Here is a 21,294-nt window from a genome sequence, read left to right as displayed (position 1 = left end):
CGTGTTTGATTTATAGATCTAGCAAATCTCTTTTTTATCAGTAGATAAGGTTCAGTGAGTCATCGCTGTGATTGATTTCAACCCTATACAGTCAGATGTTTCAGTCAGGACACGTCACCGATTTGGTTTTATGGTAAGGTCGCTGCTGGAACACATAAGGTTCTGACACACACAAACAGAGTTGCCTAACAGAGGTTTGTAAGCAGGAACCAGGCTCAGTGGAGAAAATACAGAGACGACGTCCCGCTCAGAGGGGCTTTATGGTCTGAAAATCTGTTTTTGGAGCAGACATTCCAGTAAGATTTTAGTTTCCGGATTGAAAGGACTTCTGTAAGCTCCTGTTTTCAAGGCCTTGCTGTACAGCTTACAGTAGACCTTAATAAATAGTTACACCCACGGACTGGAGGACAAAAATGTGAGCAGGTTGTGTTTCATAGGTGGAAGCTGTCTTCTTATCTCTGGAAAACAGTAACATTGTCCAGCCTTAATGTGATACGGTTGTTATACATTGTCAGTATAATACATGAAGACACTTTCATGGTACACATGAATATTACAAAGAAATTGACCAAACTCTTTCAAAGGTGCATTAACTTTTCCTCTGACAACACTGAGCAGTGACCAACTCTTCTCTCTTTGGGAAATATCTGCAAGGAGCAAATACAGTTATTCACATTTCATTTCAAATGAAGGCCAGCGTTATGTTTTATTAGATGAATAAACAAAAGAAGCATTTTACTCAATGTGTACAGCCTTTATGATCACTACATGTTTGTTGTTCCACACTACATACTCACTGAAGGTTGTGTGTTTTTATAAAATAGTACAAAAGTATAGACTCTATAGGCTGAGTCCACATTTATTGATTTCCGCCTCCAGAGACTTACCTTCGATAACAGACCATGATCATCAGCAGCACGGCCACGCCACCAATCACCACTATCACTGCAGTGACGATAGACACCGCAGACAGCGTGGAGGGCTCTGGATCACGGGAAGAGGAGTTAATGATCAAAACTGACAGGCGTGAAGTTAAAAATTTTACCTGACAGCGCTTGAAACTATGTGAATTTGAAAAATGATCTGAACCAACCTGAGCAAATAAAGGAACCCGGTATGTTGAGGCACTGCAGGTGTTGAGGACAAGGAGAGAGGAGTTCTTCACATTCATCGATATCTGTAATGACCGGTCAAAGAGATCAATAAGAAATAAAAGCACCTAGAAAAGACAGTGTACAGCTGATATCTGACTAAAGGTCTGCTACGATTTTAAAAAGGTGTACAATGATTTAAAAGAAGCTGTTAGAAGAGCAATTCTTATCATGTCACCAGGTCTTGGTTTGGTTTCAGTACCTTGACATGTTGGGGGCGCGGAGCTCCACTGCTGGCTGCTTGGATCACAGCTGACAGATGAAGAGCCCAGCAGCTTGAAGCCAGAATGACACTGATAGAGAATCACAGAGTTACAGAGCAGGGAGTAGCCGGACTGAATCCTGGGTATCGGGCCACAGCTGGGATCTGGGAGAGAGCTCAGTGACAAACAACATACGGACGAGTCTGACTTCACACTGTGCCGTGTCTTCTTAATCACCTGTGTCCGGTTCTCTCCAGGGGCTGAGGTCGAGGTGGGGGATGAGCGGGTGGGAACAGGGCAGCATGTCCTCTGGACTCTCGGTGCGTGAGAACGGGTCGGCTGGGACGTGCCTGATGTGGCTGTTGTCACAAATGATGCGGGACAGAGAGGCAGCCTGCAGGTGTCTCCTCTGGGTGCTGGTGAACACTCCCTCCCTCTCCCACCAGAACCTTGGCACACAAAGATAGATTTAGATTTCACCCACGACGGCAGTTTAACTTCAATTTTAGCTCTACCTGTCCCCGTCTCTCAGCGCTCTGAACTGTTTGGCCAGAAGGCAGGACAGGAGCGGACCGACTCGCCCTCCGGGCGGCGCGGGCTCAGATATGGCCCCCACCCACACATCGATGTTGTGTGGCATCCCATATAGGCGCTGGAATTTGTGAGCCAGAGAGAAGTTACCCAGAATTTCTGCCAGTTCGGACGTGTTGTTGGGAACGGAGAGGCCGCAGAACCTTCGCCACGAGCCGTATCCTGATGGATGAGATGACCCAGAGAGCAGGAGGTTAAAGGTCTGGAGTTTCCTGCAGTGGTTTATAGTGGACCACCTTGTCTGCTGCGAGATAAAACATTAAGTAGCTCTGTAATGCTTTACTAGGGCGGGCCCTCCTTCGTTCCACCTGGTTGAAGAGGTGCCCTATAAACGGAGGTCATGCCATTGCTTCTCTCTCACCCCACATTACTTCCTGACTCTATCCACCAAACAAATGACCAATAGAAAGGCTCAAAAGGCAGAAAATAAATGGAAAAAGTCCTTTACTGGAAGAAAAGGAGTTTCTGGCGATCAGCAGGTCGGCAGAGACCCATGAGAAGAAGACACCACCCTTGTCAATCTGATTTATATTCCCTAAATGACAGCGATACCACGACTATGTGCTGTGACAGAGGCTGTTTACCAGGCAGGCCGTGGTCCCGGCCCCTCTGGAGATTAAGGGCCCCGAGGTCCAGAGGCAGCCCTCCCTGAGCCTGAAACAACCTTTCCGTCAGCTCCTCCACCATCATCTGACCCGGAGTCTGCAACTTAGCCGGAGACAGCAACAGGCCACGCAGCACGGGGTCTATACCACCTGAAACACCGGGAGAGCATGAACCAAAGAAACAGAAGAGCTCGCTAAATCACATGTCACTGAAGCACTACTACACCGTTCTTCACCTTCCTGCACAACCCTCCAAGAGGCAAACAGCGAGTGATGCAGCGGCAACGGGGGATACTCAGAGTTGGCGGTGTATCCTGGACCCAGCCTGCTCACCACTGGCTGCACGGTGACGTGGGCAAATCGAAACGCGGCGGTTGCGAACACGTTAGCGATGCTGGGATCCACATCTGGATCATAACCCTGGTAGGGAGGCATCAGATGAGACATGGCACTCTCGCCAAGGACCCGGGGCAGGTAGTGCTCCCATGTTAGGATCTTAGAAAGACAAAGAGCACAGGTCAGAGTGATGAAAACGCTTTAAAGAGGTAGATGGGATGAATGTCCTGCTGCTCACACCTGGTGAACGGCTCCTATGATCTTGCGGGCCTCCTGGTAGAGGGTGTCAGGACTCCAGTGGAGGTTGAGCAGGTGCAGCTCTTTGACCAGCCGGTTGTGCTCGCGCAGAAAGAGCGTGTGAAGAGCAATCAATCCCAGATGTTCATTGACTCTGGAATCACCTGCGAAACACGAATCATGAAGAGCAGCCTGAGCCGAATCCAGCAGAGGATTCGCTAAGTTCACCCACTCACCAGCTTGAAAGCAGGACGTGGTGTTGACGTGGTGCGTGGGTTGCTCCAACGCCCCCGAGGCGGTGGAGGTGCGAGGGCCGCAGGGGTCCAGGTGAGCCTGCAGGCGCGGCAGGAAGGGCATGAAGGCCAGCTCCTGGTCCAAGTGCTGGGAGTTGAGGGCCATCGAGCCCAAGGGAGAAGAGAGGTTTCTGAGAGCGGAAGCCTGACCGGAGGAGCTGCCGTACACCATACTGGCGTCTACGAAGGAGGTGATGGCGTTGAGCTGCTCCCGATGGCGTCGAGGCAGGACTCCGGCACCACAGCTGGGAGCAGAGCGGAAGAAAGGCATACAGCTCTGGGCTCCATAACGAGGATCAGAGAGGGGGATCTGGAAAAGAAGAACATGTTACTGAAAATGATACTGCAAGGGGATGGAAGGCTCATAGCTTTTCTTTACTATGTGTTGCAGGAATATTTGAATCTTAAAAAAAATACAATGGTTTACTTCACTTAAGATGAAACCAGCTTTAAAACCAAAGCGCCCTGAAGCAGCAGATGTTCAAGCGCACCTGTATGGGGAAGCAGGGTGTGTCCCTGCTGCAGGTGTGGGTGCAGTCAGCTCCCGTCCTGAAGGCGGCCGTACTGGGGCTCTGAGGCGTCAGCACCAAGTCATGGTCTATCCACTGACCCCAGTCCACCAGCAGGTGGGACAGAGTGGAGTCCATGGAGATGTTGTCATTGTGGGTGAACAGCACCTCCTGAGACACGAGCCGCACCTGGACAACAAACAAGGTGAGGACTGATGGAGCTAGAGCCGCTGAGGGATCAGAGGAGGCCCGAGAGCTGCTGCAGGGATCTTACTGGAGGCAGGCTGAAGTTGTGGTAGGTCTGGTTTGGATCCCAGCCTCTGGGCGTCCCCCACACGTCCTCGTACTCCGGAGGGAGCCAGCGGGAATACGGGATGTTTGCAGCGCCCCTTCTCGGAAGTTGTCTGAACGGAGCAGAGACGTAACAGAGAGCTAACCGAGTCTATTTAGAACGGCATTACTCTGTGACCGCACGCGTGTCATGTCAGCTCTGACCTGTTGTTGCACTCGCCTGTGATGGATCTGTAGCGCTCAGAGAGGCAGTCTGTCTGACAGCTGGGTGTCTGGAGGACAGAGGAGCAGCCCGTCACCTGCAGCAGATTCTCCACATCTCCTTTACTCAGAAGCTCTGTGGGAACATACAACGCACACAGCAGAAACGAGACTCAGAGGACACACACAATTAAAAAGATCTGATCACATCTTTTTTCATTTATTTACAGTACACTCATGAAATCTGTTCATGGATTGGAGGATCTTAATTCCGGGGGCTCAATTAGTCCTTATACCCTCTGTATAGTTACATTTTCCAGCACAGTGGGAAAGTACAATGAAAATGACTTGAAACTACACGTTTACAACAAAACTGTGTGACAGAAATATTAAGTTCTAATATTAACTTCTTTAAAAACAAAAACGTGCAAATGCTGCGTGGATAAGTTGAGTTAAAGGTGCAAAAACAAGCTGTGTTGCTTTGCTGCTCAGTACCGTATGGGTTGGGCTGTATCATGGTGTTAGTGTAGACCATCTCTCTGATCAGCTCCACCGTGTTGTCCAGAAGTTCAGCTGCTCGGATCTGAGTCCTGGTTGTGCCTTCAGTCTGTTTGAACTGAGCCAGCAGGTCACTGGGTCGCAGAGCGCCCTCTGAAAAAGACTTCTTCACCCTGGAAACATTGACAGCTTTGTCTTTAGAAGAAGTGTACTTCCAGATCTGTTTCACACCAGAACAGAAGACGTGTACCTTTCAGTCGTGCGGGCGTAAGCAGCATCGGTCAGCTCGATCGCCCTCTGAAGAGCCTCGTCAACATATACAGACCCCAGATACATAGTTCCTGAGATTACCACAGATAATCTGTTAGAGCAGCCACACAGTCCCCTTCACCTCTTAGCGATAAACAGAAATCCTACCTGAGGTGCCGTTCGGTGAAGCATGCTCCAGGAAGGAGAGCAGGACAAGAGCCTGCCCAAGCAGAGACACAGACACCTGAAACCAGAGTGTGAACTGAGTTAAATGTATCTGAACCAATGTGCAAAAAAAAAAAAAGATGAGAAACTCACCATGAGGGCTGCGTCCATCTAGATCTCACCAAGAGGAATCGCTTCAGGTTCACTCACAGGACTTTAATGCAGGGCTCACTGTAAGTCATCTTGAGATCCAGCAGACGTGAGGGTGTGTGTGTCTCTAGCTCCAAGTGTCCAGGTTGCTATGTATACACTGGCAGCAAATCCATCAGGTATGTGCAGAATCCCCTTATCTGTCCTTCTGGTGACAGCAACGCAACATCAAACACTGGATTTGCTGCCTCAACCTAATAACCTTTCAAATCAAATTTTACTTCTGTCCTCTCGGCCATGATGAAAACCTTCTGTCAAATCAGCATTTCAAATAAACTCTACCCATCCCTGCCCCGAGGGAGCAGAGAATGTATGACTTTGTTGTAGTGGACCAATCAGCCAAACAAAGAGGCAGTTCAAATATTAGATGTCCAAGTAACTTTAGTAGAAGATTAGAAGAGACAGGCCGGTTTATTATTTTTAAGCAGCCAAAGAGAATTTCACGTCACCAAAGTAAGTTTTGGGGGATTTCTTTTTACAAGTGTGCCTGTGTCCTTGCCACATGCCAAAAGTTTCAATCTGATCGTCCCGGTGCCAGCGGCGCAGACAGGTGTGTGTGAGCTGGAGGATGAGGGAAGTCTGGGAAATGATGATGAAACAAGAATTGGGATGAAAAGAAAAAGTAAAGAATCGGAAAGGTCTCAGTTAAATTACTGCCCAAAATGTGACTCATAAAGACAGGCTGTGTCCAGTGTGAGGCTATAAAAAGTCAAAGGCGAAGCACCGTGATCCGTTCTGCCCACGCCCTCCTCTTTGATGCTCCAGGTGTGTGATACCATCAAATAGGTCATCAGTCCCATTTCATTACGCTGTTATTAATATTATCCACATTGCCCATCATCTACTGTATGTCCTGGAAAAACAATGTTGTAGAAATCGTCTGTTCTCGAAAGTATGACCAAATATGTGACATACAGGCAGATAAAGGGTTAGTTCACCCACATTTCCCCCTCATAAATAATGACTTTTAGTCACACGGACTCTTTTAAGTCAGTGGCTCCGAACCTGTTTCCCCAGGTCTAGTTTTAGAAAAGCTCAGACACTAAAAGAATAAAATAATAAATGACCAGTCTTTATTTGCATACACTTTCCAACCACTTTTAATCAAGCTCATGTATCGTATGGGGATGTAAGTATTATTGTCTACATGTAAAAATGTATGTATATTGATGTAGCTACAGTACATGAATGGACTGTGTATATTTAAATATGCATGAGTATGTTCTCACTGGTTGGGTCACCAGGTCAGACGAACTGACCCTGAACTGAACTAATACTGTGTCTTCGCCACTTGCCAGGAAAAAAACAAATATATACTTATAGGGCGTCAGTACTTGTTAATACACTGTTGCCCATAAAGTTGGATCAAAACAAATTTATTCCAACTTCATGGTGTCAACATGTTATCAAGTCTTGCACATTTACATTTAAGTTTGATTTTTGTTGCAGAGTACAAGTGATACTAGTGACATAATAAAAGGTATGTATACAACTATTAAAAATAATTGCAATACTCTAAGTCCAAAACTATAAATGCAGTGCCAATGTCCACCACGAGGTGGCAGTATGTATATCAACACTATGCTGCTCTGCAACACCTCAGAGGAAGCATGTCCCTAGTATGCTGCAGCATGCCATAAGCCACTTTTAAATATCCTACTAAAGTTGACACGCCGTGGCATTTCAGTGTCACCGTATAAAGGTGGCATACTAGTGACACGTTGTGGCATGAAGGAGGAATACCAGTGACATGCCACGACATTCAAGTGCCTTTATGTGTATGTGCTGTGGCATGTGAAGTGAGAAACTAAGTGTCTTTTAAGTTTTGTTCAGCTGACTGATTAAAATTGATCATCTTGATATTAATAGTCTCATGTCTAATAAATTTCCATTTTAATGAGATGCAACATACAACAGAAGGGTCATACAGACAGCTTTTATTCACACAACAGTACACATAATTAGAACACTGTTGTATTATTGCAGAACCTATTAATACATTTGGCTTTTAATCAGCCAGATAAGGAACACAAGATGCATGAACCTGAATTATTTAAAAAAAAAACATACTGCAACGTGTGCATACATCTGAATATTGACAAAATATCCAGCCAATAAGTGGAGTCAAGAAAAGTTGAATGGATAATACTGTTTTCACAAGAGCATAAGTACTTTTTTCAGAACTTGGAAGCCTTAACAAATATCACAGTGTATAAATTAAGTCACAGCTTCAACAGAAGTTAGTGGGAGGACTGACACGGTGGTCAGTTGCTGTGTGTTGGTCACAGAGAAGCTGCCGTCCGCACAGGGGTGACATCTGGGGTTAGGCATGCTGAGACCACAGGAACCGATCGCAGCGCTCGAGCATCGTCTGGATCATCGCCCTGAAAAAGAAAACATCTTTCATTCTAGAGGTGCTTTATCTTTCACACATTTTGGTTCAATTTCCACTAGAAAACATATCAGATATTTTATTTTGCACTCTACAAGAGGTTATTTATAAAGCTTATGGATCAAAATGGCATTTCCCCCAGATGTTTCAGTGTTATGTAGCAGCATGGTCACAACCTCAACATATGCAGGTTGTTCTGCGCTATGTGGTCGACATCTAACAACATATTTGTATTGCTTCCCGTTCTTATAGCCATATAGACCTCAGCCTGACCCACCTCTGCCTCTTCTCAGCAACTCTCAGCAGATCACAGACCAGCTTGGATTGGGGCGAAAGCACCAGCTGCACACCGCAGTCCTCCAAGACTGCCAGAGCTCGGTCAGGTCCGGCTGTCCGAGCCAGCGTGAGGGTCAGATTCTCCGGGTTGATCTTCCCTCCACAGTCTGCTGAACCACTGGACCAGCTGCTCCCATTCACACCTGTGGTCTGCTCTGAGGCTGCCTCACGGCTGCACTGCTGGGACAGCTGGATCAGGAGCTTCCACTCGTCCAAGTTCTGCGGCTCAACACCTGGGAAGTAACAAAGAGCCGGTTCAGACATTAGTCTGTGATGATGGTTTAACCTGAATCTGTGAGTGAAGCCACTGCAGTGAGTGCAGACAGTATCTCCAGGGTAAATCATTAATTACCTGGACATTTCCTGATTTGTAACCACGTGACACATTTAGGTACTGATACAAAAAAATATCTGAAATTCAAACAATGTTTGTTGTTAACGTAACTGTTCGTAAAGGATCGTAAAGGTAATTAATTTCAGGTTTTAGAATCATTTAGCTGCTACATGTACATTTAATTATTTATTGAAAATTATGAAATGAAGCAGAACAACATAGCTTTTGGCCTACAAATTTGACTGGACCTGAAACGTCTCCCTAAAGGAGACATTTACATCTCTCATTACATTGTTAACTCAAACTTTTTCAAGTTTACAACCAGGAAATTGCCCTAAAATGATCAACAGTGTGAAACCAGTATTAAGTTAAAGTCGTGTGTTTCAGCGGCTTCAGTTAGCCACATCAATCAATAATGAACACGTAATAACTTCTAATTTAAGAACAGATCACTTTCCGGTTGGAGTTTGACAACGTTAATGAGGCTACCTTGTGTATTTCTCACCCAACTACAGCTGATCACGGATTATTTAGTTATTTCTAACTTCAGCTACTTATGAAAGCTGAACTTAATGAGATTGTATAAGGGATTTGGAGGGATTCAGATCGTTTAAGTGGATTTGATAAAATGCTATTGACCAAGACTAATAAACCAATGTACACTGACTTCTATGCAACTGGTGGTGAAACAATACAAATAAGAATAGAGCAGGTCAAAGATGTAGTTGTGTTTTTATGTATTGTTCGATGTCGGGCTAAAAGTGTTTTGTGATGAGATTACACCTGGGAGGACCACGTCTTCTCCATTACACACAGTATACTGTATGTATGTATGTATGTGTGTTCACTGGACTGGCATATAGTCTGTATAGTACATATATCGGCAATAGTATGTAAGTACACCGATCAGGCATAACATTATGACCACCTTCCTAATATTGTGTAGGTTTCCCTTGTGCCTCCAAAACAATTTTGACTCATCAGAGAATGGACATGGGCCTTCTGAGGGTGTCCTGTGGTGTCTAGCAACAGGATGTTGTTAGTGGGGGCCTTTGGGTCCTATGGGTTGAGGGGAGGGGCCTCTGTGGATCATCCCACAGATACTTGATCAGTTTGGGGTCTAGTGTATTAGGAGGCCAGGTCAACACCTTGTGCTGTTTTTCATGTTTTTTTGAGTTGTTCCTAAAGCGTTTTTATGTGTGTGCCTGTGTCAGGCTGCATCCTGCTGGGGATGGCTGCTGCCATCAAGGAGTGTCATTGCTATGTGGTGGGGGTGCCTGGTCTGGTCTAGGTGGGTGCTACACGTCTAAGTAACATCCACATGAATGCCAGGTCAAAACAGCAGAACATTGAATTGTCACAAGATGGTCAATGTTAGTTACCTCTCCTGTCAGTGGCTTTAATGTTATGGCTGATCGGTGTATACCTCAGTAATGTGTTGCAACCTGACAGACTTAGTGTAAGAGACTCTCCTCTCAAGCCGGTAGGGATTAAATTAATTTTATTCTCCTTCGTCTGTCTTTAATTTACCCTCAGGTCCCTCCAGCAGGCTGATGTCATCCAGCTGACAGATGGTGGAGAACGCTTCTCTGCGACGCTGCAGCTCACAGCAGAGGTAGAGGTAACCTGTCCAGTACCTGTAAACACACATTACACGGACAGTTATATAGTATAACATTGTAAACTCACTACTCACCACTCACTTTTTTCGGACTAGGAAAAGCAGCAATACCCATGACTGCGGCAAGTCTCTGCCATCTTCTGCTTAGAGGACAGGTCTGCAGGAAGACGAATCAGCAGAGACAGAAGACGTCCATAACCCCAACTGAAACAATGTGAATGCCACCTGCAGCAGGAAACACGTCAATTTAGAGTTACATCTATTTTTGAAAGCCTCCTTCAGATCAGCATATGACCCTGTAACAGGTTTAAATAGAATGCAGTAGTGAAATATAACCGTGATGGTATTTCAGTTTATTTTTATCTTGTCGATGGAAAGTTTCAGTTATCTAGAATGAACTAAATGTAACTTTAAAAGCTGGAAAAGTATTTTTAAAATCTTTTGCATTCATTGTCAAAAATGCTATTTTTCCTTATTTTCCACACATTATCTGTATCAGACCTGGGCTGTCCATCAGGGGTCAGGGTATCGCAGCGCTGAGGAGCATCATGGGTAAGTGCCAGCTCCAGCCAATCCTGTCTCAGTGATTCTGGTTCAAGAAGGGACTGCAGAAATGACAACCTAAGAGAGGAAACAAATGTAAAATTCACAAAGTTCAGAAACAGTTCAGTGCCGTTACTGATTTGACCAAAGGATAAATCTGAAGACGTACCTGTGCTCCTCAGTCCGTGATTGCACCAGATTATCCAGGTATGCCAGGAAGTGGCTTTGCTGAGCCATGGTCATCACATCAGCTGGAGTCACTGTAGGGTAGAACTGGGAGAACGAGCGCACTGCTGCCTCCCCGTGCTTCTCATAGAGCCTGGAAAATAACATAGATGACTTACTTTACCAAGGTCCAATACTACTTTTACCTTTAAAAGTTTAAAATCTTGATAGAAGATGTTTCCTTCATCTCTGAAAGTATATTCTCTGGATATGTGCTGTGTGTAATGAAGGCTTAACGTTTCCACATCACACTTAACACGGATTGATTGCTAGACAACAACTCAGACTTAGTGGACAGTTTCTTTGAGCTCACTTAGAGTTTAAGGGACTCCATTTATGTGTAGATGAGAAGTTGGACAGAAAGAACCGGTGCTGACCTGTGAAAGTGAGCGAGGAGAGGAGGTGCACTCCAGGGCTGCAGCTCTCTCAGACTTCGCAGGGACCTCAGCAAATCACCTCTCTGAATGACCTCCACCACCTTACTGGACTGAGTGAGCTCTAGAGAAGACAAGAAGAGTTATTTTTTTTAATTTATTTTGCAAATCATTAAAGATTCAATTAATTGAAAATGAATACGGTTTAAAGTTTCCATTGGGGCTAAAATGAGCATGATTGTGTGACAATTAGTTGAGGGGTAAACGTGATTTTTCCTCTGGTAAATGGATTTCTTTCTTTATTTCAGTCAGATCTACATTTACTAGGAGTTGTTACCATAGTAACTGAAAATAAAGAGTATAAATCATGAGATGGATTCATTTCTAATGAATAAGTGTTTTGTATCATTCAAGTGGAGCAGCAACACTGATTTATTTCAGAGACAAGAAGGTAATTGAAGTGTGTTGTTCATTATTAAAGTATTCAGGTCCTTAGAAATATAATCAATTACTGAACTAATTAACTTCAAATAAAAAAAAAACTTTTTAACTACTGTGTGTGTATGATTTCAAATATGAACAGTCCAGCCCTGCTTTTGCCCGTTTGAATGTGGACCTTTTTTATTTGATCTGATGTGACGTCAGACAATAAAATCTGAAACTAGAAGGTAATAGATGAAATTATCCTAAATGGGTTTTGTATAATCAAGCAATTTAAAAATAAGCGTCTGACCTAGCATGGCCTCAATGAAGGAGCTCTTCATCTCGGGCTGCTCCTGATAACACAGCAGACACATTCTCCTCACGCGTTCTTGGTCCAGCAGAAAGAAGTAGCGGCGCAGGAAAGCTCTGCACCCCAGTGCTTGTCCCTCCCGGTTTCTAAAGCAGCTCAGCTCGGTGTACAGTGTGGCCAGCTCAGTGAGATTAGCCAGCAGATCTGATGGTACAGGTTTAGGGGAGACCACTCGAACGGGCTCTGGAGGGATCTCATTAGAAGCAACGTTCTCCGTCGAGTCTAATGCCAGCTGCTTCTCACACTCTTCTTCTGTGAGCTCAGAGGACTCTTTCTTCTCCTCCGTAACGATCTCAGTTGGCTCTTCTGATGAGCAGGTAGACTCCTCATGATAATCCCTCTCCCATCTCTCCTCTCCTGGTGCCTCCACGTTCGAATGATTTGCGGCAGCTAACCCAAGGTCCACAGGTCCAAGTATTCGCTCCAGCACCGGCAGCCACTCCAGCAGAGCTTCTCTCAGGCAGACCGGATCTAGCAGCACCAACGGGTCTTGTATCTGGGAGCTGATGTTGAGAAAATAACATCTGAATGCAGTTCAGTAAAAAAAAAAGAAAAATGAAATGAAAAGTATTTCCGTGCCATACTTACGTAGCTCGCTCTGTTACTGATCGTAGTTCCTGCATTTCAGTTTCTGTGTTGGATATTTCATCATAAACCCTGTGAGGACAAATAATTTAACAATAATTATTTATTTTGAGTGTTTTAGTCACAGCAAACAAAATAAAAAAGTTGAGTGGATTAATTTCTCTTGTTCTCAGTAGAAATTTTTCTAAGAACCTCTTGCAGAGGCCTGTACTTACTCGGGCTCTATTTCCTCGGAGTATGGAGCTGTGCTGGATGACATTTCAGCCTGTACGGCCTCTCTGAATTCAGGCCGTTGCCAGAGCTCAGAGTTCATCTGGAGAGTGTTGATCTTCTCCGTTGTCTTCTTGACAAAACTAGAAACACTGATGAAAAGAAAATTGAACAGCCGATTACCAGTAAGTTTCACAATGCGACAACCAGAGAGGCGAGCAGAATGGCCGACACCGGACGACAAATGAGCGTGATGCTTAGAAATGCAAAATGCCGCACGCGCCCACACTGATGAACATGAGAATAACAAAATACAGATGTGGGTCTTCAGTGGAAAGGGGAAGTACTGATTTAAAAGTTTGAAGTTTCAGTCCTCGTAAGGAAAAAAAAAAAAAAAACGACAAACCACAAACACTTTCATCAGTGTTAACATTTAGCTCAAACCCACACGTTCATGTTTGTTCACCTGTCTTTGACGGCCTGCAGCGCGATGCGGGGGGGTTTGGGACGGAACGAGAGCGGGAGGTGGAACGGCAGGCCTTGCTCAGATCGCTCAGTGTCCACGCGCTCACCGCTCTGTGGATCTGAATAAAGTTGGGGGCAAGAGTTGGAGGAAAAACACAGATGGATGGAGTGCTGGAGGGCAATGATGAGAGGCAGTGGACGTGACACAAGCAGATGGAGCAAATGTGCCAGACAACACTATAGAAAGAACGTAAATCAAACGCTGCACGATACAAAAAAAAACAAAAAACAGAACCAGAAAGGTGATTCATGTGTGATACAATGGAACAGGAAAGAAACTTGATATTAAAAGTGTGGCAGAGCGAAGATTATACTTGTAAAGCAAGTCAGTACTCAGAGTGAACGCACAGCTCTCACACATATCATTTTTGATTTAATAAGTACACAGTACATTTGATTACAACACAGAGAAGAAAGTCACAGAGTGAAATTATTATCAGTCACTTTTAAAAACACTCCAAATTCAAACATATGGGTTTTCTCCCTTTTTCTTTTTTAGTTTTGGAGGTGCTGAAAATAACTTTACTCTCATTTAACACTCAAATCAGGAGAGGCAGAGTGAAATGAGTTTGTCTCCGCTACAAACACACTCACACAAATCATACAGATATATAAATATATATATATATATATATAGAGAGAGAGAGAGAGAGCAGAGAAAGATAAAGAAAAAGAACGAGTGAAGAAAGAAACAAGAAGAAGTATGAGTGTGAGTTACTTGTTTGCACATTTCTGGTTTGTTGTCATGTTTTATTGTCATGTGTTAGTAGAATTAGCTTACGTGGCTATAAGAAGTCAGTACACTCCTGTTAAAGCAGAAGGATTTAAGTGATATATATTTTATATCAAACCTAAATCATGACAAAACCTTTATTTTACTTTATTTTAGTAACACCGCTAAAACCAATGTGATGCTTTTCAGAGAGAGAAAAAAGTTTCTCAGTTGTATTTGTGTGAATTTGCAGATTAAATAAAAAGTAAATTATTAATTAAAAACTGAATACTGTGTGTTAAGTGTTAGGGCCCGTCCACACGTACGAAAATGATCTTTTCCCTCTCCGTTTTCGATCATCGTTTCAAGAAATATCCGCGTCCACAAGGATCCGTTTCAGCACGACGCTACTTCCTATTCCAGGCCTATAAGTGGCGCTGTTTCGGTTTCAGAAATTCACCAAAAAGGGAGATGAAGATGCGGAGCATGCGCATAAAGCTTGAGCGCTGTTTACAAATCGCCTTTTTTGCTCAGCGTGGTGGCACAGGAGCATGATATTTTGCCCTAGTAACCCTAATGGGCTCAACATCGTCTCCAGCAGGAAAACTAGCATGTAGTCCGCCATTGTTGTTGAAGTTGTTATGAGACGTCTCGCGGGATGTGGAAGGCTGCTCGGGAGTGTGGCGATGACGTCATCGTTTTCCCCGTTTTAGCCGTCCACAAAGAAACGCAAGAGCTGCGTTTGCGAATTTCTCCACCCTGGGACCCGTTTTCAGAAAAGCGCGTTTTAGGGCAATGTGTTTACAGGATACGTGTGGACGATCGGCCAAAACGATGAAAAACTTATGCGTTTCGGCGTTTTTGCGTTTCCGTGTGGACGGGCCCTTAGTTTATTATTATTAAAACCAGAAACCACATCCATTAAAAGGTGCATGAACTTAAACAGCCAACAGTTCAGCGTTACACTGCTGCAGAACAAATGCTGCCTCTTACCATGATCCACTTGATCTTCCTCCTGCACAAAACTGAACTCTTTGAGCCGCTCCTCCTCTGACATGGAATGATTCATGAGGGAGCCCGTCTCCTCATCTGACTGGCTTCCTCTGCGGCTGATCACTCGATAGATTCCACAGTCCAGGACGTTGAAACTCTCCTGGATAACGATGCGTCTGGTGTCACTATACTCATTCGTCACATGTGTATATGCTGATTGACAGATGCTGCGTGCTTCAGCTGCAGTCTTTTCATTACAGAGCTCTGCTTTCTGTAATCAAACTGTAATGTAATCTGTTTGATGTAGAATTATTCTACTTGCTATGCGGTTGCCTGGTCATTAGAGAGAAACAGGTCATGGTGGAGATATTTATGAAACTGTAAGTTTAACTTAATGACACAGAGACCTTTGTCTGTCATGAGTTGACTGAAACTGTAAGTCATCTAAACATTTAGAGATTCTTACATGTGAGGAGATGCTGCTTCTACGGCTGCTGCACGCGGAGTCCAGCGGCTCTAGCTTGGCGATGACTTCCTCCAGTTGGCCAATCAGCTCCAGGTGTGTGCTGGAACTGAGCTGAGACTTCAGGTGTTCGAGGCGGTCGATGGGAATTGATTTCCTGGCCTGAAATTAAACAGGAATGATTCATTAATACACAGATCACAATGAATCTGGTGAAGGTGCCTGATATTTCATGTACTTAAACTTTAACCTGCATGTTCGTGTATCTATTTTTAACCTTTGGACTGTAAAGAGAGGTTAGGTATGTGCTAAGTCATGAAGATGATAATGTTGAGCATTGAGATGATTCCTCATTACTTGTGTATTAAAAGTATAATACTGTTTCTTAGTCAGTAGCGAGAATCATATTGAGCAACAAGTTTCTTTTCAGGTGAACAGGTATATTCTTTATCCTTGGTAACAGGATGTCAAGAATTCAAATGAACGGGTTACACTGTATACAGAGTTCAGTCTACAGTCTACACGGCGGCGGCAGCAGCCACTGTACCCTGCTGGTGGTGACAGCATGCTGGAACATGCAGCAGACGGCAGCGGCTAGAGCCCAGGACTCCCTCCGCAGCAGACGCTCAACGCAGCGCTCCGCAGACAACAAGGAGAGGTGCGAGAGGCGTCCGCTGCCATGGAGACAGAAAAGCTCGCTGCGGTAGACTGCAACATCAACCAAATCTGCAAAGGCAAAAAAACGGGCCAGGATTAATTTACAATATATTAGTAACACATGTTCTGGATGATGTTTGCTAAAACTACAACACAAACTGTCTAACTGATCCGTTATTACTCAGGGTAGCTGCTGGTATTTTGGTAGAAAACACACCTTTAACTTCAGTCCACAGTAGCACTTGTCCATTCTGAGGTGTGAAGATATAAATGGCTGAATCAGTCCAGGTCAACAGGTTCTGGTCTCTACACAAACAGATGAAGTGTTCAATTAGTCAGGTGACAGGCTCATGCAATTAAACTATTCTCTTAGCGATAAATAATGTGCTTAGAATCAAATACATAATTGGAAGATAAAATATTTTAAAATAAAATTACCCCAAATAGAGCAGCTTAGGGAAGGCGATGGACTGTGGACTCTTCTGCATTGGATTGTAATTTGGCTCGTTTCTGCAGAAAGATGAAGAAACAACAAATCAGCTCAAATAACTCTGTCTCTGCCTTTTATGGTGGTGTGTAGTAAGTGAGAACTTACCTGTAAGTGATGAGAGGTAGTGGAGGACATGCCAGTAGTTGTTTGAACTGATGGGTGCTCAAAACCTCACCGTTAAAACTGGCCTCCCATATCCGAGACCCGGGTCGGGCGCAGTACAGCAGCGGGGGCTGACCCACCTGTAGTCCCCTGTTCTGAGAGAAAAAACAAGCTCCGTATTCCCCATCACGCTCCTTATTTCCAACACGCCAGAACTTCTCCCTGAAATCAGACGGAGACACATCAACGGAAGGAAAGGGACTGTTTCAAGAAATTAGTTTTGATTAATAAAATGTTTTTGTGAAGAATCCATAGTCGAAGAACAGGATCAGTAAGTCTAGGAATATAAATACACCACCTTGCTAAATGACACTGTGCGTCAAGGATATAACTTGGCCATTAACTTCCTTAAACAGAGACTATTAAAGACTGAGAAGCACCGGGGCTCACCTCTCTGTGTCACAGAGGTAGCAGCGGCTCAGGGTAGACACAAGCAGGCGGCCATCTTGGTACCCGAGCTGAACTACTTTGGAGTCAACAGTGGTGATGGTCTGGACGGGAAACATGACAAATGCTGCCCCCTAGAGACACCAAAGAACATTAAATAAAAAGGCCCAATCCTGATAGTCTACGATATAATAAATGTAAAAGGGCGGCCAACAAAAAGCAGGAGCAACACTGGACCAAAGGAAAAAATAAGAAACAAAGAACAGAGTGATGACTAGGAATCGCATTTAAACAACTCGTGAACCAGCAGTCACTACCTTTCCCAGTTTAGAGGATCCTGCTCGTAGAAAAGACACCTTGCCTCCGGAGTCTCCGGCAAAAACTCGGAGCGCGCTGGTGTCCCAGCAGAGCGCAGTGATGGCCTGACCTCTGTGCTCCCAGGACACACTGACTCTCTCTGGACGACCGCGGCGCTCCAGCTGCAGCTCCCACACCACCACCAGACCCTGACTGGATGAGCACCGACCACCGTGAGCAATACAGGCAACGCAACACAACAAAGAGGTAAGTAGTAAAGAGAGGTGAGTCAGCACGCAACATTACTTGATAAGTAAACTCTAACCTTGTTGCAACAGCAATAAAATCTTCATCGTGAGGGCAACAGGCCACCTGAGTGATGGATCCCTCCTGAAAACAAAAACAACGCTTGGTGACAAGTTCTTAAGAATATCAGATCCCTGGACAAAAATGTATATCAACCTTGTGTTCCTGTTTATGAACGTTAGTCAAAGCAGGGTTTCAGCCACATAGTTTATTACCTTGTGAGTGAGAATGAGCCTCTGTTTCCAGCCCTCCCTCTGAATTAAATGCAACCCTCCTGTAGATGTTCCTAATGCAAGCCACTTCCTCGACACTGCCAAACAGGTACACTGCAACACAACACGGTATCATTTAGTACTAGTCAATTTTTCTTCTTCGGCTTACCAACATTTCTTTGATTTTAGCTTACTGTATTCACTTTCCAGTAAGTTTAAACATGAAAAGCAACTATAATTCTTCTGTTTGTCATCTAACAAAACACTGCCTCAGATATGATGTGATAGCAAACCCTACCTTGAGCCTGCCGGAGTCTAAACGCAGAGCAGAGAGAAGCGGGTCGAGGCAGTCGAACTCTGCCAGGACGTGACTGACGTTCTCCGGCACAACCGGTGTCAGGGGCATCTTCACGGTTGATCCAACACAACTGAGGGACAAAGAGTGAGTCAGTAAAGTACAAAAAAATAATGCGAAGGGCTTCAAGGGTGCTTCCTTGCACACAGCGGCCCTCGGCCCTGTAGCATCACATGACTTTCAGCAGCATAGCCGATTAAATTGACCAGTCGTGACTCCACTTTACAGCCTGTACAAACCTCCCCATCAGACTTGTGTAAAACTGTTCATTGCAGTTTGTAGTTATTACAACCATAGAGAGAAACCAAAATCAATAAATTAATAAAGATAAGACATCCAATAAGTCCTGTTTGTGTAAGTGTAAATATATCTTCTTCTCTAATGTTGCCTCAGTGCTGTTGAAATGTTTTTTTTTTGTGTGTTCAGGAGACCTCTCTGTGTAAAATACACCATGAGACAGTACAGTCTGGCTGTGATCTACCTGTTGTGGTTTTGCATGAAATTTTGAGGAAGCAGAAGTAAAACTAAAACAATAAACCGTTACGGCAGCCATATAGTGTGAAAAGAAACATCTTGATGTGAATGCTTTGAAGCTAAATGTTGGAAAGTACGTGCCTCTCAGTAATATAGTAGTTGGCACAAGCAATTAAGAAGAAGGTGAGGAAAAAACGGCCAACTGCGACTTTAGTCCCATCTGTTTATTATCACTCTACTGTAACAGGGACGTATTTCAGTTTGAGGATGTGTACTAACAGGCCGCTCAAACTGCTGAAGGGACTTGTGACATTCCCAACATCTCTGTACCACCAAACGCAATTTAATTTGACGTCATTAAGGACTTTCATGGGTCATCTAGGTCTGTCCCCAAAATAATAAGTCCTACAAGACTTTTGCTGCAGCTTTTTATCAGTACCGACATACCCTGCGTTTTGTAATGGTTTAATTTATGAACATATCTATTGAGGGAAGACAGTCTAATCTTATCTTGTCTTAGATCTTTGCATTTTTGAGCATGAAAATAGGCCAAGAGACATCACATGGTGTTTGTATATCATCAGATCTTGAGATTTTTCGATTTTTTTTCACCAGATTCTTCGGTACAAGCAACATATATAGTTATTTGTGTCACCTCAACAATCTTTACTAAAGCTTAACTATGCAAAAAGCATTTTAGAGATGTAGCTGATTCCAAGTTTAAACCATAATCACGCATCTTCTTTGAGACACTCAGTGCTGTAGCTCAGTTTTGTACGGCAAGAGGAGTTATTGTGGATAAAGTACATAAGCGTGCCAGTTCACTGGGTACACTTGTGAAACTGAACGCATTTTAACATAACAGTCCAGTGCACTACATCTTATCTTTGTGAAGGTCATGGTATTCAGCTCTTGTTTAAAATAACGGAGAGATGTCGACTGAACCGTGTTTTCATTTTGGAGGCTGCGGTTTGTGGCACTACTGACTTGTGTTTCTATTATTTTGTCTGTAAAGCTTCTCAGTCATCATGTTACAGCAAAAAAAAAAAAAGCAAACAAATAAATAAAATAAAGAACTTGTAGTGTTTCTTGAAGTCATTACCCCACTCATCTATGTGTGGTCTTCAGTTAGGTTGCTGGGGTTTAAATAAGAGCTGGCATTACTTTGACAACCTCATTTTAGTCAGTGGGCTAGGCGGCTAAACAATAGAAACACATTTGTTTGTGTTTAATTCAGTCCAGTTTAACAGCACCACAAACTACATCCTCCAAAATGACCAAACAGTTGAATCACCACCTTTCTTACACCGTTTCAACATAGTCTGAAAATCACAACAGTAATGAAGGAAGATTTAGAGCAGGACTGTTTAACTGTTAGAAGTTCCACTAGTGTACCTAATGTTTTGGCAAGTGAGGGAATATTCGCTCTTATTTCCCTCTGAACTGTGGTGGCATGGAGGGGTAAAGTATAATGGACTAAAAAATACCCAAGTAAAGTATTAGTAGCTCAAATGTGTGTCCAAAAATGAACACAGAGACTCGGTCCTGAGTCAGTACTACGGTTAGCTCGAAGCCAACGGACGTTTAATTAATGGAATGTCCTAACGTTAATAACCGTCAACGGGCGGTTCAACTAATGTTTAAATCAGTTTCTACGACCAGATACATTTTAAATAATTGTACAGATAATTTATTTAAGAGTGTCACCGACAACAGACGGTGATTTCTGAGTGAATTATCGATCAGAGGCTGCTCTCTGCCGACCGAGGGTCGAGTCGATCAGCCAGTTCATGGCAGCCCGCATCACGAGACCCGTCCGATGACACTGATGCTAACGTTTTCTATCAAAACTAACGAGCGATGAAACGTTAGAGATATTTAACAGCACAGCTACACGACTTTAAATATACAGTTTGACACAATTAAAATAAATCTGAGGGGTGTTGAGTCGTCCACAAGCTTACTCTATTTGTAAAAACAAGTTAGCAAACATGCTAGCTCAAACCCTGGCGTTTGCTTTCACTTCGCTGCTTAACTCACCGGTGCAACAGTCCAGCGTTAGCGCCTGTTAAAACCTCGTCAAATGTCTCTCTTACATCCCCGGTTGTGTTGCGTTCCTCCGGTGAAAGTCGGGGGGTCGGTCTCAAGATGCACTGACGGCAGCCGGCCGACCCGTGACAGCTCCACTCAGCTGATGTGAGGACACTTCCTGGAGGCAGCAGCGGGCTTCCCCACAGCCGCTCTGGGTGTTTGGGTTTCTCATTAACTAGAGCCGAAACCACTCAGAAAAGCAACACACGTCCACATCT

General features: G+C 44.2%; 2 protein-coding genes across 2 annotated transcripts; both read right to left on the bottom strand.

Moving 5' to 3' along the window:
• Nucleotides 1-115: 115 nt before the first annotated feature.
• Nucleotides 116-5,500, bottom strand: epx (eosinophil peroxidase; the record flags this gene model as incomplete). Its single annotated transcript, XM_084555964.1, has 16 exons — nt 116-647; nt 888-984; nt 1,094-1,177; nt 1,354-1,518; nt 1,592-1,803; nt 1,870-2,107; nt 2,530-2,700; nt 2,787-3,045; nt 3,127-3,726; nt 3,908-4,114; nt 4,200-4,329; nt 4,421-4,553; nt 4,913-5,088; nt 5,166-5,256; nt 5,333-5,408; nt 5,483-5,500. The coding sequence occupies 16 exons, from the start codon at nt 5,498-5,500 to the stop codon at nt 590-592; spliced, it is 2,715 nt and encodes a 904-aa protein (XP_084412090.1). The 3' UTR covers nt 116-589.
• A 1,959-nt stretch (nt 5,501-7,459) lies between these two features.
• hps5 (HPS5 biogenesis of lysosomal organelles complex 2 subunit 2) lies at nt 7,460-21,250 on the bottom strand. Its single transcript, XM_084555286.1, has 23 exons — nt 21,026-21,250; nt 18,455-18,584; nt 18,160-18,270; nt 17,964-18,028; nt 17,659-17,851; nt 17,345-17,475; nt 16,898-17,116; nt 16,741-16,812; nt 16,520-16,608; nt 16,193-16,371; nt 15,649-15,807; nt 15,183-15,342; nt 13,419-13,536; nt 12,958-13,104; nt 12,746-12,814; nt 12,098-12,660; nt 11,368-11,488; nt 10,935-11,084; nt 10,724-10,843; nt 10,334-10,447; nt 10,132-10,238; nt 8,209-8,500; nt 7,460-7,923 (listed from the first exon to the last, which is right to left on the bottom strand). Exons 2-23 carry the CDS (start codon nt 18,560-18,562, stop codon nt 7,863-7,865), a joined length of 3,348 nt encoding a protein of 1,115 aa, XP_084411412.1. The 5' UTR covers nt 18,563-18,584; nt 21,026-21,250; the 3' UTR covers nt 7,460-7,862.
• Between the last annotated feature and the right edge of the window lie 44 nt (nt 21,251-21,294).

This window comes from Chelon labrosus (genome assembly GCF_963514085.1).
Source record: "Chelon labrosus genome assembly, chromosome: 11".
Classification (NCBI taxonomy): Eukaryota; Metazoa; Chordata; class Actinopteri; order Mugiliformes; family Mugilidae; genus Chelon; species Chelon labrosus.
Note: the sequence above shows the minus strand (reverse complement) of the source record. Positions and strands in the feature narration are given on the sequence as shown.

What these genes read in the sequence shown, in the direction of transcription:
- hps5 (XM_084555286.1), bottom strand. Translation starts at nt 18,562, where the DNA reads ATGCCCCTGACACCGGTTGTGCCGGAGAACGTCAGTCACGTCCTGGCA. An exon ending in TAGACTCCGGCAGGCTCAAG is followed by an intron (nt 18,271 to 18,454) that starts GTAGGGTTTGCT and finishes GTTGTGTTGCAG; the next exon opens with TGTACCTGTTTGGCAGTGTC. An exon ending in CTTCATTGAGGCCATGCTAG is followed by an intron (nt 11,489 to 12,097) that starts GTCAGACGCTTA and finishes TGTCTTCTCTAG; the next exon opens with AGCTCACTCAGTCCAGTAAG.